At 43.7% G+C, this 18,500-nt stretch overlaps 1 protein-coding gene across 2 annotated transcripts; it reads left to right on the top strand.

The window, feature by feature from the left end:
* The first annotated feature begins 5,478 nt into the window (after nt 1-5,478).
* LOC106607169 (filensin) lies at nt 5,479-18,437 on the top strand. Of its 2 annotated transcripts, none has more exons than XM_014203834.2 (8): nt 5,479-6,067; nt 6,661-6,721; nt 7,494-7,589; nt 9,195-9,287; nt 9,825-9,932; nt 11,466-11,686; nt 16,558-16,649; nt 16,938-18,437. In XM_014203834.2, exons 1-8 carry the CDS (start codon nt 5,697-5,699, stop codon nt 17,867-17,869), a joined length of 1,974 nt encoding a protein of 657 aa, XP_014059309.1. In that variant the 5' UTR covers nt 5,479-5,696; the 3' UTR covers nt 17,870-18,437. The 2 variants fall into 2 exon arrangements, with proteins under 2 accessions (XP_014059309.1, XP_014059300.1); XM_014203825.2 differs by having other exon boundaries at nt 9,819-9,932.
* The last annotated feature ends 63 nt before the right edge of the window (nt 18,438-18,500 follow it).

Below are 18,500 nucleotides of genomic sequence, written 5' to 3'. Positions count from 1 at the left end.
ACCATTCCATAAAAATTGAGCTCTATAGGAGAAAGCCCTACCTCCAGCCGTTTGCTTAGAAATTCTAGGGACAATTAGGAGGCCTGCGTCTTGTGACCGTAGCGTACGTGTAGGTATGTACGGCAGGACCAAATCGGAAAGATAGGTAGGAGCAAGCCCATGTAATGCTTTGTAGGTTAGCAGTAAAACCTTGAAATTAGCCCTTGCCTTAACAGGAAGCCAGTGTAGGGAGGCTAGCACTGGAGTAATATGATCAAATTTTTTGGTTCTAGTCAGGATTCTAGCAACCGTATTTAGCACTAACTGAAGTTTGTTTAGTGCTTTATCCGGGTAGCCGGAAAGTAGAGCATTGCAGTAGTCCAGCCTAGAAGTAACAAAAGCATGGATTAATTTTTCTGCGTAATTTTTGGACAGAAAGTTTCTGATTTTTGCAATGTTACGTAGATGGAAAAAAGCTGTCCTTGAAACAGTCTTGATATGTTCTTCAAAAGAGAGATCAGGGTCCAGAGTAACGCAGAGGTCCTTCACAGTTTTATTTGAGACGACTGTACAACCATCCAGATTAATTTTCAGATTCAACAGAAGATCTCTTTGTTTCTTGGGACCTAGAACAAGCATCTCTGTTTTGTCCGAGTTTAAAAGTAGAAATTTTCCAGCCATCCACTTCTTTATGTCTGAAACACAGGCTTCTAGCGAGGGAAATTGTGGGGCTTCACCATGTTTCATTGAAATGTACAGCTGTGTGTCGTCCGCATAGCAGTGAAATGTAACATTATGTTTTCGAATGACATCCCCAAGAGGTAAAATATATAGTGAAAACAATAGTGGTCCTAAAACGGAACCTTGAGGAACACCGAAATTTACAATTGATTTGTCAGAGGACAAACCATTCACAACTGATATCTTTCCGACAGATAAGATCTAAACCAGGCCAGAACTTGTCCATGTAGACCAATTTGGGTTTCCAATCTCTCCAAAAGAATGTGGTGATCGATGGTATCAAAAGCGGCACTAAGATATAGGAGCACGAGGACAGATGCAGAGCCTCGGTCTGACGTCATTAAAAGGTCATTTACCACCTTCACAAGTGCAGTCTCAGTGCTATGATGGGGTCTAAAACCAGACTGAAGCGTTTCGTATACATTGTTTGTCTTCAGGAAGGCAGTGAGTTGCTGTGCAACAGCTTTTTCTAAAATGTTTGAGAGGAATGGAAGATTCGATATAGGCCGATAGTTTTTTATAATTTCTGGGTCAAGATTTGGCTTTTTCAAGAGAGGCTTTATTACTGCTACTTTTAGTGAGCTTGGTACACATCCGGTGGATAGAGAGCCGTTTATTATGTTCAACATAGGAGGGCCAAGCACAGAAAGCAGCTCTTTCAGTAGTTTAGTTGGAATAGGGTCCAGTATGCAGCTTGAGGGTTTGGAGGCCATGATTATTTTCATCATTGTGTCAAGAGATATAGTACTACAACACTTTAGTATCTCCCTTGATCCTAGGTCCTGGCAGAGTTGTGTAGACTCAGGACAATGGAGCTTTGGAGGAATACCCAGATTTAAAGAGGAGTCTGTAATTTGCTTTCTAATGATCATGATCTTGTCCTCAAAGAAGTTCATAAATGTATTACTGCTGAAGTGAAAGCCATCCTCCATTTGCGAAGGCTGCTTTTTAGTTAGCTTTGCGACAGTATCAAAAAGAAATTTCGGATTGTTCTTATTTTCCTCAATTAAGTTGGAAAAATAGGATGATCGAGCAGCAGTGAGGGCTCTTCGATACTGCACGGTATTGTCTTTCCAAGCTAGTCGGAAGACTTCCAGTTTGGTGTGGCGCCATTTCCGTTCCAATTTTCTGGAAGCTTGCTTCAGAGCTCGTGTATTTTCTGTATACCAGGGAGCTAGTTTCTTATGACAGATGTTTTTAGTTTTTAGGGGTGCAACTGCATCTAGGGTATTGCGCAAGGTTAAATTGAGTTCCTCGGTTAGGTGGTTAACTGATTTTTGTCCTCTGACGTCCTTGGGTAGGCAGAGGCAGTCTGGAAGGGCATCAAGGAATCTTTGGGTTGTCTGAGAATTTATAGCACAACTTTTAATGCTCCTTGGTTGGGGTCTGAGCAGATTATTTGTTGCGATTGCAAACGTAATAAAATGGTGGTCCGATAGTCCAGGATTATGAGGAAAAACATTAAGATCCACAACATTTATTCCATGGGACAAAACTAGGTCCAGAGTATGACTGTGGCAGTGAGTAGGTCCAGAGACATGTTGGACAAAACCCACTGAGTCGATGATGGCTCCGAAAGCCTTTTGGAGTGGGTCTGTGGACTTTTCCATGTGAATGTTAAAGTCACCAAAAATTTGAATATTATCTGCTATGACTACAAGATCCGATAGGAATTCAGGGAACTCAGTGAGGAACACTGCATATGGCCCAGGAGGCCTGTAAACAGTAGCTATAAAAAGTGAGTGAGTAGGCTGCATAGATTTCAAGACTAGAAGCTCAAAAGACGAAAACGTAATTCTTTTTTTTTTTGTAAATTGAAATTTGCTATCGTAAATGTTAGCAACACCTCCGCCTTTGCCGGATGCACGGGGGGTATGGTCACTAGTGTAACCAGGGGGTGAGGCCTCATTTAACACAGTAAATTCATCAGGCTTAAGCCATGTTTCAGTCAGGCCAATCACATCAAGATTATGATCAGTGATTAGTTCATTGACTATAACTGCCTTGGAAGTGAGGGATCTAACATTAAGTAGCCCTATTTTGAGATGTGAGGTATCACAATCTCTTTCAATAATGGCAGGAATGGAGGTGGTCTTTATACTAGTGAGATTGCTAAAGCGAACACCACCATTTTTAATTTTGCCCAACCTAGATCGAGGCACAGACACGGTCTCAATGGGGAAAGCTGAGCTGACTACACTGACTGTGCTAGTGGCAGACTCCACTAAGCTGGCAGGCTGGCTAACAGCCTGCTGTCTGGCCTGCACCCTATTTCATTGTGGAGCTAGAGGAATTAGAGCCCTGTCTATGTTCGTAGATAAGATGAGAGCAACCCTCCAGCTAGGATGGAGTCCGTCACTCCTCAACAGGCCAGGCTTGGTCCTGTTTGTGGGTGAGTCCCAGAAAGAGGGCCAATTATCTACAAATTCTATCTTTTGGGAGGGGCAGAAAACAGTTTTCAACCAGCGATTGAGTTGTGAGACTCTGCTGTAGAGCACATCACTCCCCCTAACTGGGAGGGGGCCAGAGACAATTAATCGATGCCGACACATCTTTCTAGCTGATTTACATGCTGAAGCTATGTTGCGCTTGGTGACCTCTGACTGTTTCATCCTAACATCGTTGGTGCCGACGTGGATAACAATATCTCTATACTCTCTACACTCGCCAGTTTTAGCTTTAGCCAGCACCGTCTTTAGATTAGCCTTAACGTCGGTAGCCCTGCCCCCTGGTAAACAGTGTATGATCGCTGGATGATTAGTTTTAAGTCTAATACTGCGGGTAATGGAGTCGCCAATGACTAGGGTTTTCAATTTGTCAGAGCTAATGGTGGGAGCCGTCGGCGTCTCAGACCCCACAATGGGAGGAGTAGAGACCAGAGAAGTCTCGGCCTCCGACTCCGACTCGCTTAATGGGGAGAACCGGTTGAAAGTTTCTGTCGGCTGAATAAGCGACACCGGTTGAGCATTCCTACAGCGTTTCCCTCCAGAAGCCATGAGAAAGTTGTCCGGCTGCGGGGACCGTGCGAGGGGGTTTATACTAACGTTACTATCTGTACTTACTGGTGGCACAGACGCTGTTTCATCCTTTCCTACACTGAAATTGCCCTTGCCTAACGATTGCGTCTGAAGCTGGGCTTGCAGCACAGCTATCCTTGCCGTAAGGCGATCGTTCTCCTGTATATTATAAGTACAACGACTGCAATTAGAAGGCATCATGTTAATGTTACTTAGCTTCGGCTGTTTGAAGTCCTGACGAACCATGTCCAGATAATACTCCGGGGTGAAAAAGTTGAATGAAAAAAGTTGAGTGAGGGAAAAAGTAAAAATATACGCTAATGAAAAAGTAAAAAACCGTCAGGTAGCAAAGTAAGATCGGCAACAAAACGCACAGCAGCGTCTCACTGCTTTGTTTTATCTTTGCCAGGTCGCAGTTGTAAATGAGAACTTGTTCTCACCTAGCCTACTTGGTTAAATAAAGATGAAAAAAGAAATATCAATGTGGGGTGGCATTTCTTTGGGGGGCCGCACAGCCCTCCATGTGCTCGCCAGAGGTAGCCTGACTGCCATTAGGTACCGAGATGAGATCGTCAGACCCCTTGTGAGACCATATGCTGGTGCGGTTGGCCCTGGGTTCCTCCTAATGCAAACAATGCTAGACCTCAGCAGTTCCTGCAAGAGGAAGGCATTGATGCTATGGACTGGCCCGCCCGTTCCCCAGACCTGAATCCAATTGAGCACATCTGGGACATCATGTCTCGCTCCATCGACCAACGCCACGTTGCACCACAGACTGTCCAGGAGTTGGCGGATGCTTTAGTCCAGGTCTGGGAGGAGATCCCTCAGGAGACCATCCGCCACCTCATCAGGAGCATGCCCAGGCATTGTAGGGAGGTCATACAGGCACGTGGAGGCCACACACACTACTGAGCCTCATTTTGACTTGCTTTAAGGACATTACATCAAAGTTGGATCAGCCTGTAGTGTGGTTTTCCACTTTAATTTTGAGTGTGACTCCAAATCCAGACCTCCATGGGTTGATAAATTGGATTTCCATTGATTATTTTTGTGTGATTTTGTTGTCAGCACATTCAACTATGTAAAGAAAAAAGTATTTAATAAGATTATTTCTTTCACTCAGATCTAGGATGTGTTGTTTAAGTGTACCCTTTATTTTTTGGAGCAGTATATTTTGATTTGTTTAACACTTTTTTAGTTACTACATGATTCCATGTGTGTTATTTCATATTTTTGATGTCTTTACTATAATTCTAAAATGTAGAAAATAGTCAAAATAAAGAAAAACCCTTGAATGAGTAGGAGTGTCTAAAGTGTTGACTGGTACCTATATTTACACAAGTTTTTGTTGTTGACCAATTGTGACCTAATGGGCCAGCCATCACTGAAACTATATCCTGTTTCAACCATCCCTGGTCTTCCCTATGTAGGCTATAATAAGGAGAACACAATATGCTCTAGAGTTTACTAGCCTACTTTTGGCACATTAGTAACTGTATACGGCCTGTAACAAACTGCACAGGATGCTATTTCCACTTTGTCATGTGGTAAACCAAGGCCATGTTCGAACATTCCCTCAAACAAAGATCTAGAAAAACGGTTGATTGGAAACAAAGGGTCTTCTTATAATGGTACATTTGACACAGCAGTATTCTCCCTCGCCTGCCTTTTGTTTGTTTTTGTTTTTTTGCTTGGTCATCATTGGCAGAGCGTTTTGTAATGTCAGCCACAAAGGCTAACAAACTCTGGAAGGTCCCACGCGTGAGGCTTGCGTGGGAACAGGCCAGCGTGAGATTTTTGGGGGTCTATTTCGCAGCAGCCCTGGGCCAGGCAGCCTTTAGTCTAGAATGAGACAGCGAGGGTGAGCACCCGAGTTTTCACATACTAAAGGTGCCGCAGGGAAGAACGCACTCCGGGGATAACACCAACCGAGGCAGCGGGATAGTGACGACCACCACCATGTACAAGACCAGTTATCGGCGCGAGGTGCGCAAGGAGAAGTATGAGCGTTCTGATGTCTTCGAGGAGCCCTACGGCCCTGATGCATCGGCGGGCACCTCAGCCATCCAGGGCTGGGAGAGCCTGCAGGAGCTCAACAGCCGCTTCGCCCGCTATATTAATCGGGCACGGGTGCTGGAGCAGCGCAATTCCGTGTTCCGCAAGCAGCTAGAGACGCTGCAGCGGATGGAAGAGGCCAGTGGGCTTGAGGAGGCCTTTACTGAACAGATTGGCCTGAACCGGCAGCGCATCTGCGAGCTCTCCGCCGACCGTGCCAAACTTGAGCGCGAGTTGAAGGACGCATGCCGCATGCTGGACGAATTCACCAACAAGTAAGTGATGCGCTTTTGAAAGTGTAAGTGCCTGTGTTTGTGTGTGCGTCAGTAGGGCTATGTGTTTTTTTAACTGATGTGTGGGTCAGAGAGAAGGAAAGTGTGTATGGGCCACCCTCTGTGCATACACAGTGCAGTGACGAGCCCTTATCTAGACCAACTGTTTTTGTGCTGGTGAAGGCTTCCAGATAACCTGATCTTATCTCTGTGAAAACTTGTCCAACTGCTAAAAGTCTGTCTTCAATAAAGGTGTCTATTGCCTTGGAAATCAGTCATGGTAAGTGTCATGGATTTCTTAATTCTAACACCAAAACAGGATTTAGATGAATGCTGCACAGGTGGTTGTGTTCTGAAAAAAAAGAGAAGCAACAGCCATTTCAAGTGCACTCAAGGAGAGCCAGGTTGATTAAGGACAATAAATAGTTAATCAATACAGACATTGTAAAGTCAGAAAAGCCCTGTAGATGAAAATCCATCCTCTTATGTGCTCAACACACAAACTTGTTAAAATTACAGATCAATAAAAAGTAGGCCACACATAATTGTGGAATTCCTGAATTTATGTTTTGTGATTTATGTTTTGTCCTCCATAGATACAGAAATGAGTGTGAGTATCAAGAACAGCTGCGGGGTACATTGGAACAACTCAACAAGGTATGTGTTTGAGTCCTATGACAATTTCCCATTTTTTTTGTTTGTTTTTATTATAAAGAAAATTGACTGATTCTTTCTTTAGTTAAAATACACAAATAAGGGTGGTTTCCCAGACACAGATTAAGCTGGACCCAAAAATATTTTTGATGGATATTCTCCATTGAGTTTGCTTTTTAGTCCAGGACTACAGTAAACTTAATCTGTTCTGGGAAATCTCCCATAATATGCTAAACTGTCATGTTGCATTATTAGCGGCAAAGTCATAAAAAACAGGTTGTGCACTCAACTTGTGAGTAACGTTTTCTGCATACCCCTGTGCATGAAAGGGGCTTTGCAATGTGGCACAAAATAAGTATGTATTATATAATCTGTCTGGTTAATAATCTACAAGCTTTGTCCAGAGTGTCAGAATCATAATTAAATTGTGTAACTGCAACCCTGCTAGAACTATGTGGTCTGAGAGACAAAGGTTATGAGATCAGGACAATACAGTGTGGTGATGGAACTGAATTAAAATTGCTTCTATTGATCTTAGAGGCTTTGGACTTAATGGACGAATGTACTAGTGAAGAAAAAGGCTTTGTGTGGTGTTCAGTTCAACAATACCAGCATTGTCATATTGTTTGAGGCTTTATGAGGAGTGGAGTCGATATAGACCTATTGACTTCTCTTTCTTCTCCCCTTTTCTTCCATCTTCTTCTCTTCCCTTCTCTTATTTTTTTCTCTTCTCTCCTCGCCACTCCTCCTTTTCCCCTTTCTTCTCCTCTCCTAGGAGGTTGACCATAACCTGCTCAGGAACCTGGAGTTTCAGATTCAGTCCCAGTTCCTTCAGGATGACATCAACTCCACCAAAGACAGACACAGAAAGGTAAGAGGTGTACAACATACAGTGCATTTGGAAAATGTTCAGACCGCTTGACTTTTTCCCCCAAAAATGTATGTTACAGCCTTATTCTAAAACGGATTAAAAAAAAAAAATCCCTAATCAATCTGCACGCAATACCCCATAATGACAAAGCAAAAACAGGTTTTTTGAAATGTTTGGAAATATATCAAAAATAAGAAAATGCAAAATTACTCAGTACCTTGTTGAAGCACCTTTGGCAGTGATTACAGGCTTGAGTCTTCTTGGGTATGATGCTACAAGCTTAGCACACCTGTATTTGGGGAGTTTCTCCCATTCTTCTCTGCAGATCCTCTCAAGCGCTGTCAGGTTGGATGGGGAGCGTCGCTGCACAGCTATTTTAAGGTCTCTCCAGTGATGTTCGATCGGGTTCAAGTCTGGGCTCTGGCTGGGCCACTCAAGAACATTCAGAGACTTGTCCCAAAGCCACTCCTGGGTGGTCTTGACTGTCTGCTTAGGATTGTTGTCCTGTTGAAAGGGGAACCTTCACTCCAGATGTGGCGCTTGGCATTCAGGCCAAAGAGTTTATTTGTGGTTTCATCAGACCAGAGAATATTGTTTCTCATAGTCTGAGAATCTTTAGGTGCCTTTTGGCAAACTCCAAGCAGGCTGTAATTTGCTTTATACGGAGGAGTGGCTTCCGTCTGGGCACTCTTCCATAAAGGCCTGATTGGTGGAGTGATGCAGAGATGGTTGTCCTTCTGGAAGGTTCTCCCATCTCCACAGAAGAACTCTGGAGCTCTGTCAGAGTGACCATCAGTTCTTGGTCATCTCTCTGACCAAGGCCCTTCTCCCCCGATTGCTCAGTTTGGCCGGGTGGCCTGCTCTAGGAAGAGTCTTGGTGGTTCTAAACTTCTTCCATTTAAGAATGATAATGGAGGCCACTGTTTTCTTGGGGACCTTCAATGCTGCAGACATGTTTTGGTACACTTCGCCAGATATGTGCCTTGACACAATCCTGTCTCGGAGTTCTACAGACAATTCATTCAGTCTCATGGCTTGGTTTTGGCTATGACATGCACTGTGAACTATAGGACCTTATATAGACAGGTGTGTGCCTTTCGAAATCATGTCCAATCAATTGAATTGACCACAGATGGACTCCAATCAAGTTACAGGAACATCTCAAAGATGATTCATGGAAACAGGATGCAATTTAATCCATTTTAGAATAATTCTGTAACGGAATAAAATGTAGAAAAAAGTCAAGGGGTCTGAATACTTTCTGAATGCATTGTACAAATCACCTGTACAAATCACCTCATTCTGCCTTTGTACTGTAAATGTATACATTTACATCAGATTTATTGTAAAGGAAACAGATACAGTGTGCATAGCATCCCGTATTACAATTTACAAATGTAGGATCTTAATTTGAACTCTAATCACCCACCCTATTATTTTAGCAGTGACAGAATAGACATTGTGTACTGTACTCTAATATTGCAACCTTGTTAAATACACCCACCCTGTATGACATTTCCCTTTATTTTCCTCAGTGTTGTGTGCACTGTGTATGTGGAGTCCAGGGTCTAATCATTTCTTGGGAAATGTCTCCTCCCCCCGTAGAACCTGTCAGAGATCCAGACCTACGTGAATATCCTGCACCAGATCAACCAGACGATACACCTGGTGCCACATATGGCCGTGGGCACCTCTGAGGTATGGTCTCCCCCGTCACATGCATTTGTCTGTTTCCACGGGAACCAGCTGAATCAGACAAGAGGTGTCAGACCAGATAACAATAGGGCCTTGAAATCAGCTATGTGTGCATAACTTTGTGGATAACCGTGTGTCCGTGACTGGAAAATGTGTTGTGATGTGTTCCAATGTGTTGAGGTGTACTGACCTTTCTGTGAAGTGTGACTGCCTTTTATAATAAGCTTCTGTGTGTTGTGACAGGTAATCCCAGCTCTGTGTGTCATGTTGTCTCTCTGCAGAAAGTATGCTGATGCAGTCAGTTAGTCTGTAAGCTGTTTGCTTGTCTGTCTTTGAAGTTGCAAGTAAAGCACTGTATGTTTTGAATGCCTATCTAGTTGTAATATAACTCGCTTGTCTTGTCTCTGTGTGATCTCTATGTGTTATAACTGGCCTGTAGTCCCTCTGTGTGGTCTCTATGTGTAATAACTGGTCTGTCTTGCCTCTGTGTGATCAGTGTGTATTATAACTGGTCTGTCCTCCCTCTGTGTGAAGGAGCAGGAGAAGCAGCTGGCCCAGAGGAGAGTTCCAGCCCTGCAGAGTCAGCTGGAGGAGTACAAGAGTGCCCTCTGCCAGCTCCAAGCACAGAAGCAGCATCTGCAGTACGAGGTAGGTCCCCGTCTCCGTCACCATGACAATTTAGGAAGCATCTCAAGCTCAATTGTTTGAAATTGTCCCACTCCAAATCAACCCCTAAGCCCTACCCCCTATGCATATTAGTGAGGAAGGGAGATGAGGTAGCCACTTTGCTTGATGTAGAAAGTTGAGATGCACCCATGGAGTACAGTACATACTGTAAATTGGTTGTAGTTGCAAAGAAGTGCCAGTAGGTCCCAGTCATAACCTTCGGATTAGTGAGTAAAGGTGATAAAAGCTACAGAGAAGTAGGAAAATACAAGTGTATTTCTTAGAAAATAATATTTGTAAAAATAAGACATCATTCATCAAAGTCCATGTTTATTTTTTCGAAAGTTGTGAATCTGTTGAATAATATTTAAGATGAACATCCCTTCAAATGAGTTTTATTTTGTCCCTACAGATTTTTCCTACCTCAGCTTTATTCTCAAATTATGCTTTTCACTTTGTTCATTTTCAGTAGCTTGTACCTCATAGCTCTCTGTGTTCCCTAGAAAAAAGGTTTTCAAATGGTGTTCTATAACTGAAATACATTTTATTTTAAAATGTTTCAATATAATTGTTGCAAGAAATCTGAATATTTTACTGAATGTTTACCGAAGACTCCATTCCATTTTCAATTCGAGACAGGTTGCCATGAAAGATTCAATATATGGGTTGAACACCTTTGCAGTACTACAGCTGTCACCACAACATCCTCAGAGAGTACAGTAATCATGAGTTTCTCTTGGATAAAGTTCTGATTTATTCAGTCTTTGTATAGCCAGACAGCTGGCACATGAGGTAGTTCAGTGACCACAGTAATCCCTCAACTGAAGTTCATTCACATGCAGATGCAAGAATGACAAAGATTGCATCAATACATGCCATTTAGCAGACACTTTTACGTATGGGTGGTCCCAGGAATCGAACACACTACCTTGGCAGTACAAGTCCATGCTATTCCAACTGAGCTACAAAAGACCACACGAATAAATCTTCTGAGTTAGGCAAGAAATGTAAGGGATTGTCCACCCAACCTACAAAATGACACATTGGTTTCCGATATACAAGGTATGAGATCAATCCATGCTTTGGTTTAGTTTCCCTGGCAGTGGCTGGCAATGTTTCCAAATGCTGATGTTCAGAAAACGAATGATCTTTAAGTGACTTTGGTGAGCTTCACAATCAATTGTAGAGACTGTCGGATGAACTGGACATGATGCGTAAAAAATGCTAATAGGTCCCATTACTTGAATGGGATTTGTGCCACAAATGCTAAAACATTAGCATTTGGAAACAGTGCCAGGGAAACTAAACCAATGCATGGAGTGCTGTCATACCTTGAACATAGATGCTTTACAGGGTAAGGAAACCAATATGTAATTTTGTAATTTGGGTGAACTATCCCTTTAAGTTTGGTTGTCATTAGCTTAACTCTTAATGGAAATATGAAATGCATTCAGTTTTTTTTAAAGAAGCAGTTTAAAGTATCTCTCCGTCCATCCATCTGTCTGTCTGTGTCAGACGTCAGTGTTGGAGAGTTCCATCAAGAGCACCCAGGAGAGCTATGACGATGAGATCCAGCTGTACAACGAGCAGATTGAGTCTCTGAGGAAGGACATCGAGGAAGCCGAGAGATCCCTGGAGAAATACACAAATGAGTGCCGCAACCTGGCCATGTACCAGACCTCACTGGAGAATGAGCTGGAGAGGTACAAGAGGATCATCGAGAACGAGGACAACAGGTAATTTTCTAACCACAACACACATTGACCAGTGTCCTGCTGCTACTGGATATAGGCAGCACTTCAATGTATTGGCTCATGGAAAACCAGTAGTAGAATATACTGTATCAGTCACATGGCGGCAGTTTGGGATATTATATTTGTGTGTTTTTCCACCTCAGATTTGTTCGATAATGGTTGAATATCTCTTCAGTGTTATTTATTTTTGATGTACTATTTAATTCCCTTTAATAGTGCCTAATCTTTCTTTTGTTTACTGTATTAACACTTTTTCTTTTCAGTCTCTCAATGCAAAAATCAAAAAGTATACTGCACAAAAATATAAACGCAACACGTAGTGTGTTGGTCCAATGTTTCATGAGATGAAATAAAAGATCCTAGAAATGTTCCATATGCACAAAAAGCGTATTTATCTCAAATTCTGCACACAAATGTGTTTACATCCCTGTCAATTATAATTTCTCCTTTGCCAAACTAATCCATCCACCTGACAGGTGTGGCATATCAGGAAGCTGATTAAACAGCATGATAATTACACAGGTGGATCTTGTGCTGGGGACAATAAAAGGCCATTCTAAAATGTGCAGTTTTGTCACACAACACAATGCCACAGATGTGTCAAGTTTTGAGGGAGCGTGCATTTGGCATGCTTACTACAGGAATGTCCACCAAAGTGGTTGCCAAAGAATGTAATGTTCATTTCTCTACCAGTAGTTGCCTCCAACTTCGTTTTAGAGAATTTTGCAGTACTTCCAACAGGCCTCACAACCGCAGACCACATGTAACCACGCCAGCCCAGGACCTTCACATCCGGCTTCTTCACCTTGAGACCAGCCACCAAGACAGTTGAAACTGTGGGTTTACACAACCAAAGAATTTCTGCACAAACTGTCAGAAACCTTCTCAGGGAAGCACATCTGTGTTGTAGTCCTCACCAGGGTCTTGACCTGACTGCAGTTTGGCGTCGTAACCGACTTCAGTGGGCAAATGCTCACCTTCGATGGCCATTGGCACTCTGGAGAAGTGTGCTCTTCATGGACGAATCTCGGTTTCAACTGTACCAGGCAGATGACAGACAGCATGTATAGCGTCGTGTGGGCGAGCGGTTTGCTGATGTCAACGTTGTTAATGTTGGCGGTGGGGTTATGGTTTTGGCACTCATAAGCGAACACAATTGCATTTTATCAATGGCAATTTGAATGCACAGAGATACCATGATGAGATCCTGAGGCCCAATGTCGTGCCATTCATCCGCCGTCATCACCTCATGTTTCAGCATGGTAATGCATGGCCCCATGTTGCAAGGTTCTGTACACAATTCCTGGAAGCTGAAAATGTCACACTTATTCCATGGCCTGCATACTCACCAGACATGTCACACATTGAGTATGTTTGCGATGCTCTGGATCGATGTATACGACAGCATGTTCCAGTTCCCACCAATATCTGGCATCTTTGCACAGCGATTTGAAGATGAGTTCGACAACATTCAACAGGCCATAATTAACAGCATGATCAACTCTATGCAAAGGAGATGTGTTGCGTTGCATGATCAACACCACTATCTTTTTTTAACCTGTTGGGGATAGGGGGCAGTATTTACACAGCCGGATAAAAAACGTACCCGATTTAATCTGGTTACTACTCCTGCCCAGTAACTAGAATATGCATATAATTATTGGCTTTAGATAGAAAACACCCTAAAGTTTCTAAAACTGTTTGAATGGTGTCTGTGAGTATAACAGAACTCATATGGCAGGCCAAAACCTGAGAAGATTCCATGCAGGAAGTGGCCTGTCTGACAAATTGTGTTTCATCTTGGCTCTTTTTATTGAAGACTGAGGATCTTTGCAATAACGTGACACTTCCTACGGCTCCCATAGGCTCTCAGAGCCCGGGAAAAAGCTGAACGATATCGAGGCAGGCTCTGGCTGAAACACATTATCGCTTTTGGCAAGTGGCCGATAATAGTACTATGGGCTTAGGCGCGTGCTCGAGTCGACCGAATGCTTTATTTTCTTTCGTCTGTTTACCTAAACGCAGATTCCCGGTCGGAATATTATCATAAAAATTGATTTTAAACAGCGGTTGACATGCTTCGAAGTACGGTAATGGAATATTTAGAATTCTTTTGTCACGAATTGTGCCATGCTCGTCACCCTTATTTACCCTTTCGGATAGTGTCTTGAACGCACGAACAAAACGCCGCTGGATTATTTTGAACCAAACCAACATTTGTTATTGCAGTAGAAGTCCTGGGAGTGCATTCTGACGACGACTGCAAAGGTAATAACATTTTTCTTATAGTAAATCTGACTTTGATGAGTGCTAAACTTGCTGGGTGTCTAAATAGCTAGCCCTGTGATGCCGAGCTATCTACTGAGAATATTGCAAAATGTGCTTTCACCGAAAAGCTATTTTAAAATCGGACATATCGAGTGCATAGAGGAGTTCTGTATCTATAATTCTTAAAATAATTTATGCTTTTTGTGAACGTTTATCGTGAGTAATTTAGTAAATTCACCGGCAGTGTTCGGTGGGAATGCTAGTCACATGCTAGTCACATGCTAATGTAAAAAGCTGGTTTTTGATATAAATATGAACTTGATTGAACAAAACATGCATGTATTGTATAACATAATGTCCTAGGGTTGTCATCTGATGAAGATCATCAAAGGTTAGTGCTACATTTAGCTGTGGTTTGGGTTTATGTGACATTATATGCTAGCTTGAAAAATAGGTGTCTGATTATTTCTGGCTGGGTACTCTGCTGACATAATCTAATGTTTTGCTTTCGTTGTAAAGCCTTTTTGAAATCGGACAATGTGGTTAGATTAACGAGAGTCTTATCTTTAAAATGGTGTAAAATAGTCATATGTTTGCAAAATTGAAGTTTTTGCATTTTTGAGGAATTTGAATAACGCGCCACGGGATTACACTGGCTGTTGAGTAGGTGGGACGTAAGCGTACCACCTAGCCCATAGAGGTTAAGGTACTTGTGACCAACAGATGCATACACTACATATACAAAAGTATGTGGATTTGGCTATTTCAGCCACACCCATTGCTGACAGGTGTATAAAATCGAGGACACAGCCATCTCCATAGACAAACATTGGCAGTAGAATGGCCTTACTGAAGAGCATAGACGTTCAACTTGGGCCCGTCATAGTATGCCACCTTTCCAACAAGTCAGTTTGTCAAATTTCTGCCCTGCTAGAGCTGCCCCAGTCAACTAACTGTAAATGCTGTTAATGTGAAGTGGAAACGTCTAGGTGCAACAGCGGCTCAACCGCGAAGTGGTAGGCCACACAAGTTCACATAACGGGACCACCAAGTGCTGAAGTGGGTAGCGCGTAAAAGTTGTCTGTCCTCGGTTGCAACATTCATTACTGAGTTTGAATCTGACTCTGGAAGCAACGTCAGCAAAATAACTGTTCGTCAGGAGCCTCATGAATTGGGTTTGCATGGCCGCGCAGCCGCACACAAGCATAAGATCCCTATGCGCAATGCCAAGCGTCGGCTGGAGTGGTGTAAAGCTCGCTGCCATTGGACTCTGAAGCAGTGGAAACGTATCCTCTGAAGTGATGAATCATGCTTCACCATCTGGCAGTCCGACTGACGAATCTGGGTTTGGCGGATGCCAGGAGAACGCTACCTGCCCCAATGCACAGTGCAAACTGTAAAGTTTGGTGGAGGAGGAATAATGGTCTGGGGCTGTTTGTCATGGTTTGGGGCAGTGCCCTTACTTCTGTTGAAGGGAAATCTTAACGCTACAGCATACAATGACATTCTAAATGATTCTGTGCTTCCAACTTTGAAGCAACAGTTTGGGAAGGCTCTTTCCAGTTTCAGTATGACAATGCCCCGTGCACAAAGCGATGTCCATACGGAAATGGTTTGTCAAGATTGGTTTGGAAGAACTTGACTGGTCTGCACAGAGCCCTGACTTCCACCCCATCGAACACCTTTGGGATGAATTTTTTTTATTACATTTTTTATTTGACCTTTATTTAACTAGGCAAGTCAGTTAAGAACAAATTCTTATTTACAATGATGGCCTACCTGGCCAAACCCTAACCCGGACGCCGCTGGGCACTGAGATGCAGTGCCATAGACCGCTGCGCCGCTTGCGAGCCCAAATTGGAACGCTGACTGCGACCCAGGTCTGTTTGCCCAACATCAGTGCCTGACCTCACTAATGCTCTTGTGGCTGAATGGAAGCAACTCCCCACAGCAATGTTCCAACTTCTAGTGGAAAGCCTTCACAGAAGAGTGGAGGTTTGTTATAGGGGGAGCAACTCCATATTAATGCCCATGATTTTGAAATGAGATGTTTGACCAGCAGGTGTCCACATACTTTGGTCATGTACAGTAGTGTATCTGTATTCCCAGTCGTGAAATCTATAGATTAGGGCCTAATGAATTTATTTAGATTGACCAATTTCCTTATATGATCTGTAACTCAGTAAAATCTTTGAAATTGTTGAGTGTCACATTCTTGTTTTTTGTTCAGTGAAATTTGTAAAAAGACAAATACATTTCTCTTAGAATACACATTACTATTAATGTTATTATTATTATTATGGGGGGGCAGGTAGCCTAGTGGTTACAGCTTTGGACTAGTAACCGGAAGGTTGCTAGATCGAATCCCTGAGCTAACAAGGAAAAAACGGTTATTCTGCCGCTGAAAAAGGCAGTTAACCCACTGTTCCTTGGCTGTCATTGAAAATAAGAATTTGTTCTTATTAACTGACTTGCCTGGTTAAATTAAACATTGGTATAATGTTTATTTCTAACACATAAAAATACACTATCACATGCTGTTGTTGTGGTGGTAACTAACATTTCTTCATCATTCTCTTCCACAGGTTGAATTCAGCGATAATTGGGACTCCCATTACCTTATTCACCACCAATTACCGCTACACCCACAAACCCACTGTGTCGAGCAGGGGCAGAGGTGAGGACATGCCATGTCTCATTCCACAGCTGCTTCACATGGGTAGTCTCCATACATACAGAGCCGACACATAACACCCCATCGTCATCATAGGCTATAACCACACTGGATACACAGTGATGTGTATCCTACCCACTCAGATACAAAGACCATAGAACAGAAAGCACAATGGATCCTCCTGAGGTCTATTCATGGCAGATAAGTATGATCATGGTCCCGTGGGGGTACTATCCTCCTTGGATAATGTATTTAGAATGTGAGTGTATTATGTTGTTTTGTTGTCTCCAGACATCACCCAAGCCATCCAGGACATCACCAGTGTCAAGCCTCGCCAGAAGAACCTGGCCAAGAAGGTCCTGAAGAAGAAGGAGATCAGCCCCAAAGATGTGATGGACAGCGGCCAGGAGGAGAGAGTCGGTGGAGCTGAACACATGGAGGACGAGAAGCGAAGGGTGGCAGGGGAGGAAGGCGAGGTGAAGAGGGAGGAGCAGAGGTCCCTGTACACGCCCCAAGATGTGCCAGACGGGGCTCAGATCAGCAAAGCCTTCGACACGCTTTGTAACATCGTCAGAGACCGAATGAGGAAGTACAAGAAGCCAGAGCCAATTGCTGACTTTTACACCAAGGGGCGCTATGTGCTGGTGACAGGCGATGGCAGCTACCCCCACCCCCACTTCTACACCTCCAGCCCCTCCGCCGGACACGTCTTCGTCACCATCCGCAACGGCATGGTCTCCCCTTATGACCCCTTCGGGCCTTACACCCCCTCCCCCAACCCCCCTCATCCTCAGCCCATGCCACCCCCGGGTCCCCGTACCCCCACCCCACTCTCTGACGGAGAGGGGGGAAAAGGAGACGATAAGGGCGGAAAAGGTGGTGGGAAGGGGAAATCTAGGGGCGGAGACCCCGAGCCTAGGCCTAAGGACCCTACTCCCCCCCCACAGCCCAACCCTGCCCCAGCTCCAGGCCCTGACCCCAAAGGCCCCAGCAATCCCTCCGGACCCAAGGGGGGTAAAGACGACAGTCACCGCAGGGGCCCTCCTCCCATGCCCTCCCCCCGTGGTGCTAGCAGCATGCCCCCTGACTCCATGAGCTACGAGAAGGTGGAGATGGTGGAGTCAGTGGAAAAGTTCTCCAACGACCGCAAGACCAAGGGCTATGAGGAGACAGCCATGGTGGTGGAGACCATGATCGAGAAGACCAGCAAAAAGAAGAACTGAGTCTGCGATAAGGTCGACCTTGGACAAAATATCTGGACAGACACAAGTTTCACCTCACCTTATGCCAGTAAGAACAAACACTGAGCCATTATGTGACTCTGCTAAAGACACATTCTAAAGACACTGTTCCCACCCTATATGAAACCAACCTTAAAGAGACAGTCCTTTCCTGATACAGCTCCTCTATTCGCTCACACTTTCTGGCTTTGCGTTCAGCAAGTGTTAGCTGGTTCCATAATGCTGCTATTGTTGTTTTCTTCCTACGCCGTAACCTTACGCCTTTACTGTCTGAAAACATGAAGTACGAACATCAAAACTACAAGCCCCCTTGTCATCTCAACCCCCAAAGTAGAGTAAACATGGCTTTGATGTGTGAAAAAAACTCAACATTTTTATAAATTGATGACATGCTACTGCCCTCATGGATGTTTGCCACCCTTCCAAACCAAACCTGCCCCCAAACCCAAGAGCTCATTTGTTCAATTGGATGCCATCGACTGCCCTCAACACAGACTTTCTGTGTTTAAAATTGCTTTAATAATAAAAAAGAATCAAAGCTTCAAAAGCGCAAAGCTCTACTGTCTTTGTGTTTTGACGTTAGCACCGCTCTTATGACACACTCATAGCTTTG

Source organism: Salmo salar, chromosome ssa01 (genome assembly GCF_905237065.1).
Source record: "Salmo salar chromosome ssa01, Ssal_v3.1, whole genome shotgun sequence".
In the NCBI taxonomy this organism is placed as follows: domain Eukaryota; kingdom Metazoa; phylum Chordata; class Actinopteri; order Salmoniformes; family Salmonidae; genus Salmo; species Salmo salar.
This window is presented reverse-complemented; position numbering and strand designations above follow the sequence as displayed.